At 40.2% G+C, this 16,771-nt stretch overlaps 1 protein-coding gene across 2 annotated transcripts in view; it reads left to right on the top strand.

Moving 5' to 3' along the window:
• Nmo (serine/threonine-protein kinase nemo) overlaps nt 1-16,771 on the top strand; it is a 132,812-nt gene continuing 116,041 nt past the window's right edge. For both annotated transcript variants that reach the window (XR_013258745.1, XM_077417233.1), the window contains exon 1: nt 1-324. Coding sequence is in view for 1 of the 2 variants with exons in the window: in XM_077417233.1 (XP_077273359.1) it covers nt 5-324 (320 nt within the window). In the remaining variant the exon portion in view is untranslated. The remainder of the gene's footprint in view (nt 325-16,771) is intronic.

Raw genomic sequence — 16,771 nt, 5'->3', positions numbered from 1 at the left:
TTTGATGGCAGTGGTTGGGCCCAGCCGGCACTCGCGGGTGTCCATGAGCGTGTCCATACCGCTGATGCAGGGCGGCGGGGCGGGGGCGACCGGCGCCGGCGGCGGGGGTGCCGGTGCCGCCGCTGTCGCCGCCGCCGCCGCCGCCGCTGGGGCCCATCCGGGTCAGGCGGTCCTAGCCGCCGCCGCCGCCGCCGCGGCCGCGGCCCAGGCAGCGCCCCCCACTTACTACCACCCGGCGGCCCCCGCACCCCCGCCCCCGCCGCCCGCCCAGGATCCCGTCCAGCCCGACCGACCCATCGGTTACGGGGCCTTCGGCGTCGTCTGGTAAGTGTCTCGCAAATCTATAAAGATTCTCCTATAAAGAGATTCTCCTAATAAAGATTTATCGATTTTTCAACCTTCGATCCTTCGCGGCCGCTCGCGTCAGCTGATTGCGCGCGCGAACGATCACCTTGGTAAAATTTGCAAGTCTCGACGCATTCGCTGCTACGTCATAGGCATCTCGTTCATATATGAATGAATTTTCCTCACGTCCGAAAGTGCTGCGTCATGCGAGTGCGAATGACATTAAATTTTCGTAAGCCTCGTTCTTCAACGGCGAAAAATGATTTTATTTTATGAGATAGAAGTAAATTATGAGAGAAAACGTGTATTTGGCTTTCGGGGAGTTTCTTTTTCACGAAATTGAATGTCATTCACGTGTGAACGACGTGGTTTTAATAGGAATGCTTCGGGAAGAAAGAAATATGGCTCTGCAACGGCTCTGACGTTAGATCTGACAATAAGAAGAGTAAATTGTGCAATACATTTTTTAATCGGCGCGACGGAATTGACGATAAGCGATGCTCGCCAAACGAGAATCAGAGTAAATCCGTTAGAAACCCTTTAATTGGCATACCAGAATGGATCGAAACACTTGTAAACGCAAGTGAGCCTAGATTTTCAGTGAATATTACATGATGAAAGCTCTTCGTGATTAACTTATGAGACCGTTAATTGTCGCTGATTAATATAACAACAGGTATAAATCAGGACACACAAATACTCGTAATAAATTTTGTAGTAGAAATCGCGCATAGCAGTGTTGTGTCCGCTCGAAAAGATATATTTTCATCAAAATAATAATAGATCAAGAGCCGATATTCATAATCCGTTCTTATTTCAAGATCGTCTTAAGTAACATCTTAAAATGTTAATGCGGCTGATTGGTTTAAAAATGACATCTTAAGATTGTACTTAAGACGATCTTAAATATAAGATCCGACTATGAATAATACCGATCCAAGTTCGAAAAATAAAAACAAAGGAGCTAAAAGGGGCTAATGAACCATGCTGGGTGTATACGCGCTAATATAATATATTATATAATTTAGATAAATTATAATAAAGAAGAAACAAAGATCTATTTTTATATTTGACTCCAACTCTGCATCAGAATGTACTCCGGCAAGTATCCTGGAAAATCGGTTATTTCGCGTCTTTATGCGCTCTATCCGGTCGTTTCCAGAGCCCGCGGAGAAATTCGTCGTAACCGCTACGAATGTGCAGCGTATTTAGATAGCGTTATCGCTCTAGCCGGCGCGCGCGCGCGCTCGGGCGCGTAAACGATGTCCCAGTAGAAAGTGGAGCGACGAGTTGCGGCAATCGCGATCACTCGCCGCGCGAGGTGTATTCCGCTAGGTGAGAGCGAACTTCGTAGGGAACTCGTTTGCCCTTTTCCACGTCTAGTCAGAGCCCCCGGCTTCCGTTTTTTTTCCTCGTTTTTACGGCGGCGGAACAGACGAAAACACTCGCGTGAAAAAGTCACGGTCGACTCGAGAGAGCGCGAGCTCGTCTCGACGTTTGAAAAGCGTATTTTTGTATCTCCTTTCTCTTTCTTTTTCGCGAAGAATGGCAATAAATTACACTCGAGATCGAAATGACAAAGCTCGACGCTGTATGAAATGGATAAACGTAATTATAAAGTATACACATTTTGTGAAACATACTTACTTTTGATATCGTCCAAAATATGTGGAAAATATACGACGGTATGTAAATTTTTATTTGTTACGTGTGTATTATACCTTATACCTGTATTCGTTTAGACAACGCGAAATTATTCTGTTATATTATATTATTCTGTTACGGCCCATTATCTCATCACGCATCATCGGCTCTGCGACGTTTCAACGCGTAAGAAGAGATATATATATTCTCGGTTTTTTTTTCCATTAAATCTCGCTGAAAAAAAAGGTCAGATGTCTCGTTTTATTTTATCCTCCGCTGATTATTTGTTGAAAATGTATGTTAAAAATGTAAAATACACGCGCAGCGGTAGGAGCAACGTCGATAACGTCGGATATTCTAATATTGGCACTTTATAACGAATGAATTAAATTCGCCGCTCCCCTTTCACCGGCATAGAAAATCGGGCAATGAAAAAAAAAAGGTGGAATCCGCGCTATAACAATATTTGTACAACGACACTGTCTATATATTTATCGTATACGCTCGGCGATATTTACGGCGGCATTTTTCCGCTTCCCCTCTCCCTCCCCCGTCTCCCCGGTAGAAAATATCGTGACTTTTCCCACGTTTTCCACGATGCGTTCGCGGAAGAGCCCGATAACTGTAGCTTTTCCTTCGCCAGCACGACGACGGAAGTCTCTGGATCTTAAACACTTTTTTTTGTCATGGCGAAACTAATGAAATTTCATCCGACTCCTCCGGGAAGGAAACGATGGATTGTCATGTGAAGTCGTTTACTTGATTTATCTACCTTTAAGCAACACGCCGCCGTTCCACTCAATCTCGCAGACAAGGTGTTCGCTTTAAAATGCTTTATCTTGTAAGACATCGTTATGTGGGGAATGTTTTTAAATGGACATTATAGTGCACGTTGATTGCATTGTTATATATGTAGGAAGTGTTTCTAAATTGACATTGGACGATGTTCGAAGGCACATTCTTTGACAATTTTAGAATCTTATACCATGAGTTTATACCATGAGCTAGGAGCTGGCAAAACTTTCTCTGTAAAAGCCAGGTAACATATGCAAATACTTTAGGCTTTGCCCAAGAGGATATTATGTACTTAGAATGAAAGAGAGAAATTTTTTTCAAGATGTAAAAATCTTATTGTTTTTGTTGTTCTTATTGTTCTTATTGTTAGCTCGCAGACCGTATACAAAGAGCAGACGGTAGACCAGCATGCGGCCTGCTGTTTTCCGACCTTTGATCTAATAATGAGATGTCATTTTTTCAAAATTTCTTCTTCCGATAATGTAACGACTGAGTTACAAATTTTTCTTAGAATATTATAATTTTTTTTGTTAAAATTTACTTGAAATAGTGTAAAGTCCAAAATTTGTTTATTTTAATTTCTAAAGCTCAATTTTTGCAATAAACCTACCGTTTTCAATCGGTTATCATTCAAAAGCTGTTGATCTTCCGACATTTTAGTCAAATAATGACTAGTTAATAACGGTATTCCGCAAAGAATATGACTGCGATTTTGATTTAATTTATATCAATTTTAATTATCTTGTAAATAATAAACGAAATTTACGTGAATAATAATAACATTATTTTTTATTTATCTCGCTTTATATATGGCTGTAGGATTGGAAGCTAAGAAACTGATCTCGGTGTAGTCGATCCGATTCGGCGTTTGCACAATATCAAATCGAGCGTCGCAACTGATGAACAAACAACGAGATCGCACGTTTGGACCTTATCGATGGTCTTAATTATAGAGGTTTATCACTCCTTGATATCAGGCAAGTTTGTCTATCTGCAAACCGAGTGGATCGTCCGGCGCACACGATAGACGAGGCTAAAGTACCTCGACCTTACATCACCAAGCTGACTTGGGAAAATATGGAGAGAAAGAAAGAGTGAGAAAGAAAGAAAAAACTTCGTTAACGCCGCGCACTTGTATCGATTTCACGAGTCGGCATTTTTATGACGCCTTCACTAAGCATTGTTTGCAAATGTGATAAACTTTCGACATTTTTCATTTTTATTATATCTTCAAAATATGATGTAAATATATATATATATATATATATATATATATATATAAATATATAAATATAAAACTCATGTTTCAAGGGTTGAGGATTATAACAGAGTGATTGTGAAATGCGATTCAGCGAGATTCGGTATTCGGTTACGATGAATAGGTTTGATATTTCCATTAGCTGCGTCAATTACACTTTTTAATATGGTTCTTTTGAGTCTTATCGTTTTTTATTAATTGTTTTATTTATACTATTATTACGCAGCTTTCTTTGGAGGAAAAGGGAAGAAATCCTTCTTCGTAATTTACGAATCTTTCCAGATATCTTTTGATAAAAACAATGATTAACACAAGTATCATTAATCTACTATTGCTGATTTATATCTTATATGATTTTAATTGATTATGGAGTCTTTCATTTTTACGGCTATTTTTTCTGTAAAGTCTAAAGAGACGTATAAGCTATACCTGAAATAAGCTATACGTAATGGAAGGTGAAATAGTGCAAAACTAAAAACGCTCGAATGTTAACAGACGTGTGTTAATGCAATCTAATTATTTTTTTTCCTTCACCGTCTCCGTTTCGCTGATACCAGTCTTCCGATGCGCACGTGCATGCTATAATAATATACGCGTGTGTTGCACGTGCATGGAGGGCAAGGTCCCAGCATTGACTCCGAAGTGCTCCGAACAGCGCGGAACAGCGCTATTGCAGTGAATTGCACAAGCTCGGCTCTCGTTCACCGCCAATGCATATCCGACTCTTGACGGTTTCAGCTAATGGAAATATTGATCCTCATATTCGTCGTAACCGAATCCTCGAATCGCGTTTCAGTTCATTATATATAGTTCTTTTTAAAAATACGAGTTTTATATATTTAATTACGTCATATTTTGGGGATATAAAAAGTTATACTTTAGGAGAATGGACGTAAAGATGGGAGATGTTTTGCTGTTTAAAACAATAATGGGTCTGTACATTTAGAATTATTTACGCGATCTCAAGGCACTTTGACGTGTTGCAGAATTATTGATTCTCGTATCGCGACTTAATTGGGAACGCGGAATGCGCTCACGCACCGTGCTCGAGAGACGCTCACATTTATTCCAACTTCGACGATACCGCGTCCAACTTGCGACAGGACCGCTTCCTTGTTCTTTAGGATCGTGCATATTCATGTATAAGGGTTAATCCGACTAGTTTCTCCAGTGGCCTCGGCAATTAATATCCATTTGCGCTGGAACGCGTAACGAGTCCGGCGCGCGGATATCTTTTTTTCACCCTACGCGCTAACATCTGGACATTGGAATACACAAGGTGTCTCGAACATTCACCTTATAAAACACCGGCGTTCCTTCGCAGCAGCGAGGGATCTGTGCGGTAGAAATTTCGCGGAAGGACAACATTTTGTCGAGCAATCACGATTTGATAAAATCTGCAGAGTTTAAAATTATTTATCTGAGACTCTATAGACACCTGGAATTGATTAATTTAAAATGATAATTCTTATTCTTAAGCGATAATTCTTTTTCTTGGATTCTATTCACTATCACATATGTTGGCAAAAGAGATTCGAATAAAAAAGTCGAGAAGTCTATTCTGTATTAAAGAAACTGGATTATAATTTATAATAGTTTGTGTGTCCGTAAGCTTTTTAATAGATTTTTAATTGATAGGATTTAAAAGAGCTTTCAGAAGTTTGAACCAAAAGGAATGATGATCTCGAGGATGATCTTAATTTCTTTGAAGGCTCTTTTTAATCATAAACAATTAAAAATCAAAGGATTACGTTTTACGAACATACACGAACAATCAATAAATCAGTTTTTTTAATATACAAAATAGACTTGATGTCGACTTTTTTATTTGAATTTTTTTGCAATCTTTTTCTGTTTTTGAGACTAATTCTGCTTACATACCATTTTATCGAATTTTATCGAAAGCTCTAATATATCTACAGTCGCATAAGTCCGGCACACCGTGTATAGTTAACCCGACGCATTCCTGGAGCGATGGCGACTGGTACTGCTGGTGCTCACAGGTGCAAGAAACACGAAACCATCTTCATCGCGTGCCGTGCGCGATCGCGTTTCTGTAAATTGGAGTCAATGTTGGTGCCGCCGGGAGAGAGAAAAAGGGATGAGAGAGACGGAAATGATCTTATTTTTGCGTTCCGAATTGATTAACTCGATGGAATCCCACCTTCGCGTTGTCCTCCCTCGAGCAAAACCGCGAAGACCCCCGTATTTAATCGCGGAATAATCCAAACTAATCGGAGAAACGTGTCGATCACGTACGCGCGGAAGCCGATTAAGGAATTAGCATCCGCTGAATATGTTATATCAGTTTTAATACCGTGACGAAGAGAGTTTGTTAATATAATTGATTCACAAACTGGAGATGTTGCCGGCATTATATAAATCTGATATCCCATCGAGGATTTAATACGCGCGGAATAAATAAAACATATCGTATTTTGTTCCCTCTTATATTTATAAAATCAAGAAGATATATTCCATTCACGGCAATCGAGTAAAATCTTTTGGAAAGCAGCGATCCGTAGCAGAAGTCGATGTAAATAATTAATATACATTACAAAGGAATACCAAGAGCGTGTCGGCGAGCTGTGCTATCGAGATGTCGCGCGGATGTCTCATCTCTATTCATAGCTAGTCAATCGAACTTTCATATCATGACGCGTGACAGCGACGAGTGCTTTTTCGCGTGCGCGAAAAAGCAGAAAAAGCGTCGGGCGGAAACCGCGGTACCGAAAGCACCGCACGTTACGTTTTTCCGCGATCGAGTTGCCGCGACTGGCGGCAACGGCGGCGGCGATTGAATCTCGATAGCGGAACACGCTATTCGCGTAAAGATCCCTTTGACGTGACGTGTAACGGATGGCGACGGTAAAACGCGTGCATTCGGCATCTCGTTTTACGGTGCGTAAAAACGGTTTCTCCCTTTCGGCCGGACGGCGAAATCGCCGGCCTTGATAACCGACACCGATAACAGCAGTCGCCTGATGGCTGCTGAAGGCGAATCGCGCAACATCGTTAACGCTCCCGTAATTGTATAGAGTCGTGACGTACTTAAATTAAAGAATCAAGAAAATTCTCTGTTACGTACGTGTGTGCACACGCGCACATAGAGGATTTTTTTTTGTATGCACACAATACAGTTCTACTTTGTTGTATTAATCGTTTGTTTGTGGAAGGACAATATCTCTCATATACAAAATACGCGAGAGATAATTGTTCGGTGTTATTTTTATCTCTGATGTAACAGACAAAAGTTTATTTTAGCGTCTCGCTCATGTGAAAAAATGTACCTACTTCATGAGAAATATATTTGACGCGAGACACGCTACCGCGTTTCTTAATATATGTATGTAGATTTTATTTACATATTTAGAATAAATGAGGGCGCAAAAACCTATATATATATATATATATATATATATATATATATATATATTACCGCTGCTAATTATGAACCACGTATGAAAGCGATAAAACGGCAGCGGGGGTTAACGTCAACCCCCGGTCGGCGCGCGCGTATCGGGGTTAATTTTAACCGGACGGGCCGCAGGTGGGCCTTATACCTAACCCGCGCGTTCGACGACGGAACCCGAGCCAGCTGCCGCCAAGCCAGGTGATGCCGCAGCTGCCAGAGCGAGGCACGTCCTTGTCGGATCCCCCACTCGTCCTGGACCACTCTCGTCCTGGGAATCCTGGGATCGATCGATGGATGGTCTCTCACGCGCCAGAAAAAAAAGTACCACCGGCGAAAACCCCGCGCGCGATCGATCGCGAAACGCGCTCCCTTTAATTGCTTCACCTCCTCCAGATGTCGACGTGCTTTAATTGCGATGTATTATACGTATATATATCTTGCTTTCGGCGCTATTCAAAATGAAACGAATAAGGGTTGAAAATACAGAAATAAACTTTGTTAAATTTAGAGTATGAAATCAAATGTGTACAGACAATTATAAATATAATTTAAAAAAACATGTAATTTTCTGTATAGGTACATTTATACAGAGATAAAATAGTAAAATTTATTCTTTTCACATGTTAGTCTTTATCATTTATTATGAAAATGTCGATATTTTACGAATAATGATGGCCGGTTAACATAAAAATGAAAAAGAGGACTTTTACAGGACTTTATTACTTTAGATATAATATTAATTGATATAATATTAATTGAAAATGTGTAATTAATAATTATTTGAATGACGCCGTGATTCTTTCGTGCAGACGTTCGATATGCGAATTCGCACTTTATCTTTCCAATCTGGAGTTAAACTATCTGTACAATAAAGAAAATCCGTAGTGCATGTGTATAGCTAGTATTTCCGGCGCGACACGAGTTTTACATTACAAAATTAAAGAGATAGAATTTTATAATATTTTTACAGCCACATAGCAATTAGCAAAAACGAAAGAAATCTAAAAAATTATGTTTATAATAATTATTTTGTCTCTCTAGAATTATATTTTATTTAATTATTTTATGCAGATAATTATTTCTCATATCACAATTCTATAAAACAGAAAAGGAAATAAAAGTTAAAGAAGAGAGAAACAATTATATATAAATTTTCGAATCTTGACACTTTTCTCTTGCTTTGCAAAAAGTTATAAAGAGAAACTCATTACTTAATTAATTAGTAAGAAATCGACAAAAGTCAAATTGCAATGGGATCGTTATCGAAAATCTCAGCGAGAGAGAATTCAATGGTTTCAAAAATTTAATAAACGATATAATCGATTGTTATCATTAAATTGCCAATTGTGAGAATCGTGCAAAAACCGAAATTACTAAAGAGATAATTCTGAACGGCGTTTGGCGGCAAATATATCGCGTGTAAAAAAAAAGCGCATTTGCGGTTCTCACGAGTGCGATGATCGTTTGATCAGAAAGATTTAATATCGGAATTCGGACGCGCGCGCGCGCGCGGCGCCGCCGCCGCTTTCGCGGTTGCCGTTATGAGCCGGATCAATCTGGGAAACGCATTGAATTAGCCCGTCGTCTCGTTGGCAAGCCAAAAAATTCAATTTTACGCTCGCTCTCCGCTCTCGTCTCGCCGGGAAGCAAGCGCGTGGTGGTCTGATATGGGCGTCGCACGCGATTCGGTAATCCCAGAGGGATCGGCGGGAAAATGTTCGCGAGCTCCGGAGACGACGGTAATTCACTTAATCGCCTGCCGAATGCGACACTCCGAGTGTCACCGCGCCTATTAAGGTAGTTGTGTCACAAAACCCATTTTCATAGGAATCTTTTAAAATTTGAACAGCATATTAATGTAAACACGCTCTACACACACGTGCAAGTAGAAAAAGCTTGACTATACCAAAGTTGAAATAATGGAAATCAAACTTAGCACTTTTTACATCTATTGTAGGACCAAAACGGCTTCCTATATCACGTTTGTAATTGTAGCGATCAAACTACTCATAGGATTTTAATGAAAAACAAAGAGATGACAAAAGAGACTTGTAAAAATATTCTTACAAAAGTACAAGACCCTTATCTATTTAGTTTTGAAGCAATTGTTACACAAAGTACACAATTTCTCATAGCGGTGGACGCATACGACAGCTAACCTGTAAAAATCTTGCAACACTGATGCGCATATGAAGATTAGATATACATATATGTAGTTCAGACATTGCCGCTAAAGCTTTATGTCTTTTCTTTAATACTTTTTTTTCCATTAATCTTCCTTTGTATGATGTTCAACAGATATTTCCGCTTCTATTTTTTCTATTTATTCAAAATAACCTCGATAGCATACTAACGCGAGCGTCGCGAGAATCTCGATGACATTACTGACGCGAGTGAAAACAGTAAAAACATAGTACAAGCTCAGTCAAAAGTTTTACACAGATAAGTAGAGTTTTCCGTACATTATCGTATTGCAGTGTGACCATTATTTTTGACTAATACTGTCGCGATATAACTACCTTAAGGAGGTTCGATGGCTTCATCGGAGGGAGTAGTGGGACGCGGGGATTCTGGAAACAGCGCACTAGCGTTTGAAGTAGTGGGAATGAAGGGGATTGCTCTGATTTGTCGCCGCGTGCGTATAATGCGTGCTGCTGTTCACGTCGTTCACGACCGTGGCAGTCTAGCAGACGAAAAATCAAGCAATTTATGCTTTAATAATTAATTTTTCTACGAAATGTGCGGTAACCTTCTCCTTTCTTTCGCTCATTTATTTGTAAATTATTAAGTTACATGTGCATATTTTTCTTTCCTTATCTGCATTTGCATTTTTTCTTGCATTTATTTCATTCTGAAGGTGCAATATATCATTTCCCATAAAAACCTATGTTAAAAATGCAGCCAGTTTCATGAAATTTTAATATGTTGTTTTGGAATGCAAAATAGAATTATGTGAATTTTTTGGGAATTTTTTACCGTCCCGTTTTGAAAAAAATCTAATCCAAAAATTGTACTTTTTAAGTTTTTGGAGTAGATTTTTTTCAAAACGGGACGGTGAAAAATTCCTAAAAAATTCACATAATTCTATTTTGCATTCCAGAACAACATATTAAAATTTCATGAAACTCTCTGCATTTTGTTGTAGCCATCGAACCTCCTTAAAATGTAAAATCAAAATAAATAGCGGAGAGAAAATACAAATATTTTCCTACGCAGAGGACGTTTCATTTCGCCGTCGATACGATTTCGCGCGGATATAACACCCCCGATTTACGCGAGTATGTAGATATAAAATAGCGCGCGAATAATAGAAAAGCCGATATTACCAGTAATGATGATAATTAGCAATATTGAAGGATATTAGTGGCGTAAAGCAAACGGCGATACAATTATATATAAGTATACGGTATACGGTACTTTTATCTCGTTATTTCTGAAGCCTGACTTCAATTTCACGTATATCCCGATCGATCTGTTTATGTCATTACGTACTTCATATTTCCTCGTTTTTCTCGTTTCCATTATTATGATTATTATCTCGGCTTAATATATAATTTACATAATATAGGAAAACATTATTTCCGCGCGAGAAATCATATTTTCGACCCTTTGATTTTCTGCTCTTTTTTCTCTTTGTTTTTTCTGCCTTTCGATCCGTGATTCAAAAAGTGAGAGTACTCGTCGAAATGTATTGTCGCCGTAAAACGGTCGTTTCCACCGCGATAGATTGTGCTCAGTTAATGGAAAAAAACTCACGATTTGAAAAGCAACGCGCACGCCCCAGTATCGGCCAATTGCGGTACTTGTCCACAAAATTCGGTAACGTATATACACCGAATTCGATTTTGATCATTTCAGGGTTCTATATATATCGTTGGCAAAGGCTTGTTGACGTTTCTGATTATCGACGACGAAATCGGAACGGTAATACGATTCTAAACAAGATATCTGAAACCCGGTGAAAAACGTTACAGCAACGGATACCGCGACGGCATCGTCCGGTCAGTAATCCCCGAATTTATTCCGGAAATGTAAAATATTTTACGCAAAAATATATATGTTTTTTCCCTTTTGCCAGAATTATATACGCTGAGATCTCTTACAAACTTGCAAATCTATATCTCAGAAAATTTGGACGAAAATTTGGAGAATTATATAGGTATACGGTGTAAATTCTCGCGTGTCTCTCGTCCTTGAATTTTTATTTCCAAACTCTTATATTGACCTCCGAGAAAATCATTTCACATCAAAGCTTGAAAATCTTTGTTCGCCCTCACATTCTATATTTATCTAACTGCTTTAGATTTTTATAAATAATCGTTTATATTGAATATCCTTCGCAATCTTTTACATCAATTTTTATAATAATTTCTACTCTCGGATGAATTTATGCGCCTCGTATGCGCCGAGAGAGCTCGCCGAGAAGTCACCGGCGACAAGGCAGACACGATAATAAATCGCCGTTATTCGCATAATCGAGCGCGTTCCGCGACAGCTCGATAAAATATTCGCGGCCTCCTCTTTGTCCTCCCTTGTCCCCCTCTCCCAGTCGTCTCCTTAACACCTCGCTTGTCACATTCGACGTCGCGCCGGTCGCAGGTTCTCTCGTGCCTGGCGGCCTAGGCGACCTACCTGCGTTGGTGGTGACCTTGACACAGCAGCCGACCATCGTATCTTTGCGATAATGCTCGTTCCATGCGCGTCCCATAATCTTGCCATAAAAGGGACAGAGCAAAATGGTGTCAGGTCCGCGAGAGCAGGACCTGACTCGCGTCACGTCGCATCATTGCACACGTCGCATCATTGCACACGTCGCGTCGTCTTGCCAGGTGCAACGCAGGATCGGCCGCGCAGATGCGATGCGAGTTGACGAGAAGATCCACCTGCACCTGCAGGTTTACGTGATGCGACGTACGTCACGTGGAATTTGCGCGCGTTGAAAGCATCAAGAATACAGAGTCGCTCTTTATAAAGATCGTAATATTATAGACTTTACATCGTAAAGTAGCTGTTCAGAGAGCATTAGCGTTAAAATTTATATCGGGATATTCAAATATTCTTTTTGCGAGGTACGTTATATCCCGGGGAGACGTTACAGCTGGTGCGTTCATACACACGGAACGCTAAATATCCAAAAATGGGGGCGAAAGGGTAAAGCCGCGGCAGCGGCGCGACGGTGGCTTGGACAAGCGGAACTCTAATTTAGAGTGAGAGCGAGGGAGGCTCTCTTGCAGCCTCTCTTTCTCTCTTGCTGCCGCAGCAAGCACGATTGTGTAGGTTATTTGCGGACGGTGGGAGCATAACAGAGCGGAGAGGCCGCAGCGTTGTTTTCGCACACATTGTGTGCGCCCTACCAGGCTGTACAGGGTGTGTCTATAGTTCGAAGCGAACGCTGTGAATCGGTTGCAAACGCGGTCCTCGATCAATTGCCACTTATGTGACTATGAAATGATAATTGATTAATAATAATAATAATGATGGTAATTTGCGAAGTGGACAAACCGCATGAAACAGGAAAGGAAAAAATTCGAAGGAACATATATTTGGTTTATATATTTCACAAATTTCGAAGAAAGTCTCTTTCGCTCTCCAAGTGTTTCGGAATTTCACACATTGAATTGATACTATTTGGGAGTGTTCTGGATATCAAGTTGAATTCAAGTTGTACGTTTGATTTTTGTGACGTTACTCACATATCTTTTGGATTTTAATCAAGTTTGATTTAGTTTGAAAGAGTAGAGATTCTTTTGTCGGTATCGCGATAGCACGATTTAGAATCAATTTTGAAAATCCCACCGTATATATGCTGTGTGCACAAGGAGGGAAAAGCGAGCCGCGTCGGAAGCAATACCGTGACGCCCACTGGCCTTCTTCGCCGCTCTTTATTCCTTCACGACGATTTTTAGCTCCTTGATCTTTCTTTTTGTCCTTTCTTGACTGCAGGAACACCCCGAACTTTCAATTCATTCTTCACGGTCAAAGTGTCTTTCTTGGTTTGTCTACGTATAACGTACAAAACTATTTCTCATAATCTGTTACCGCGCGTAACCACTTTCTATACTTTCTATGAAATATACTGCAAGGAGAAATATATCAAAGATTTTGTATTTTTAAAAATTGTATTTTTATCATATTTTCTTTTATTACATTATAAACTTTAGTTTTGCTAGATTTAAAATTGAATATTGTATGTTCGAGAGTCTAAGAAAAAAATCAATCGATGAAGGGATAATAATGTTGAAGTTTTTTTTCTATGCTTTTTTCTTTCAGAGTTTGATTTTCTTGTTATTTTTCTAGTTTTGAAAAGAATTACCATTGAATACTTTGCGAAGTAGAACATTTTCGCGTTCACATCGAGCCGCAACGAATAGAAAAGAAGGTCGCCGCTTCGACTCCGCGGGGGCTCTCTCTTTCTTCCTTCTCTCCTCCGCCTCGTTCCTCTCTCTCTTATTTTACACGGCCGGTCTCTAGACTAATCTCGAAACCGTGAGAAACGAGAGCTGCATTTGTAAATTATATATTTGAAATATAATTGTAATTTATATATATTTGAATATTTCAAAATCACAGAAACATAAGATTCTGAAGCCGCGTTACAATTTCATGAAAATATGTATCTATCCTCTAAATAAAATTACACATTAAAATTCCAAATTAATATTCTAAACGTGTGCAATATTAAATAATATAAGTAATATTAATTAATAAGTATAAATATTTGGAATATAAATATCTCTCGTATTTCATATTTTTATACAAAAGCTTTTTGCGCTCTCGGCACTCGATGGACAGGACTATTCATTGACGCAGTTTTGCGAGAGTGCGCGCTTTGCGATTCCGCGTATCCTTTGGGTCGAAACGTCGCGGTCGACGTCGGCGTCGGCGTCGGCTCGTTACCCTCGCCGTCGACGACGCCGCCCCCGGCGTCGCGACGCTCATCGATTCCAGGGGCCCCGCCCCTTCCAGCAGCCGTGCCATCCAGTGACGTCACTGGAGCGCCACGGCGCCCTGGCGCCCCATCGCTGCTGCGATCGCCGACACCCCCTTCTCCCTCCCCCCCCCCGCGGTACGCACGACGGAACCAAATTATTGCTATAACGGATATTAGAAAAGAGAGTCGCCAAATTACAAAATAGTTACATTGTCGAGTAACCGAGTATTGATTTACGTCGGAAACAACTGATGGTTGACTATCTAATTTAATTATTGTGATAGCTACGATATACGCACACCGGTGTGTTATGGAAACGTAACGCGAAACGATATTTTCTCTATCTCTCAATTGATGGATTTTCCTAGTAAAATCTATGCGGTGAAATTTGTCTGCTCAATATATCATATATCACACATGTCCCGTATCGAAAAACTGTACAAAATTTTGAATAAAACAAAATTGCGGCTTACTCATATCTCTTCCATGCTATAAATTCTTCGTCTCTTTCTCTTTAGGTTCATAACACGGTAGAAAATCGACTTGCGCGTAAACGTGTATTTTTGCTGGAGAGAGAAAGAGAGAGAGAGAGAGAGAGAGAGAGAGAGAGAAATTAACAATACATAGAAAGCGCGCGCATATAACAAACCAGGCCATTGTATCTAATCTCCTTGATGTGCAATGTTTCGACCGACAACGCGACGTCAGGCCCAGAAACCATGAAACATACCTGTCTACCTACCTATCTGGCTGTCTGCATCTTCTCTTCCGTCCTACCTCTGCCTTCTCCCTGGGTCGCGGTCTGATCTGCGACGGCTCGATAATCGCGGGTGCATAATGCACCTAATTGCTAATCAAAGGTCCCGCGCCGGCGCTATATATAGCATGCGTGTATACATATACATGCGCACACATACCGCGGTCCCGTAGACGTGTGCCGCAGACCTAATATCAACTGGTATAGACGCCGCGCCTATACAGGGTGCACCGCGGAGGATGTCTTGAGACGATCCGGCAACTGTTCTCAGCTGATTGGGTAAACGGGCTTTGAGATGGTCGAGATGTGCGTGCATTATCAATCAAGACGCGCGAATTAACGTTACAATTTCGACGAGCAAACACGTTCGTGAACATTCCTTTCGTTTCTGACCCGACTCGTAAACCGACGGTTCTTCTTATCGAAAACTCGTGTAGAAGCGAAACGCAACAAAAGTCCGGGATTATCTTGTGTAAGATAAAACTTTGAAATAGCCACGGAACACTCTGTGGTAAAATAAAAGTCTCGACTCGCGCGCCGGAGAAATACCTTATATACGTAAAATAAAATAAAACAAGATAACGAAACTAAAAATCTGCATCGAAGATTGCCGGGCGTAAAGTGAAAGTTTTAATAAATGGGATGTCACGTGTTGCATAGATTGCGAAAATATTTTATATAAAAAAAAAATGTTCGTGAACGGAAAATATTTCTGTATAAAATAGAAGTGCATGTATATCGTGTCAATATGATAATCCATTAATTGTTAGTTGCCACTATATTCGTGCAAAGTGCTTACTCATTTTGTCGTTAGTTATATTCGCGCTGGCCTTGCCCGCGCCATTTTTTTCCTTTATCACTATACCTTTTTTCTCTCCTTGGTTGTCGCTACACTAATTCGCCGTTTACACGCGCGGCTATTAATTCTACTCGCGCGCAACCACCGGTTGGCGTTTAATATTGTCCCGAATTTAAGCCGCGGCTTCATTAACTCTGAAACACTACTGCACATTTTGTATTCGACCGTGAGCGCGGGAGTCGCGCGGAATGAAAAGCTCACTCCGCCAAGATATTTATTTAATGTCTGTTGGATTTTTGCGCAATTCCCATCATTATAAATATATAATATTAAACCAAGCTAAAAATCACTAAATCGTAGCTCGAAAATTAAAAATGGATTTACTAACACTGCAATGTACTGAAGAATGATCTTAATCCATGAAGAACTCGCAAAAATATTTTGATTACCGATTTTTACAAATTAAAATTTACAACGCTGTGTGTACAATTACTTTTACTATAATTTTTAATTTTTATTATATATTTCTTTTTGCTTATTTATATAAATTATAAATGGGGATTAAAAGAGTGGATGTCGAGTGATGTTCGTCTATTTGCATGTATGCGACGCTGTTTGCGCCGCCGCGTTTATTTCTGGACTTAGAATGTGTATATCAAGAGGGTGATGATGGACGGCGGGAGGGTGCGAGGGGAAAGACGTGAGAGATAGGAGCCACCTTTTCCAACGTTTTCCCTTTTCCTAAGCGTCTAAAGTCGGAATCAATTTCTTCGACGCCACCTGCGCTACCGTCGTTTGGAATTATTTCGTTGGGGTGACACGGAAGA

The sequence above is a fragment of the Temnothorax americanus genome, unplaced genomic scaffold (assembly GCF_048541705.1).
Source record: "Temnothorax americanus isolate GAGA-0224 unplaced genomic scaffold, ASM4854170v1 Scaffold48, whole genome shotgun sequence".
NCBI lineage: Eukaryota > Metazoa > Arthropoda > Insecta > Hymenoptera > Formicidae > Temnothorax > Temnothorax americanus.
The sequence above is the reverse complement of the archived record's forward strand: the minus strand, read 5'-3'. Positions and strand labels throughout refer to the sequence as shown.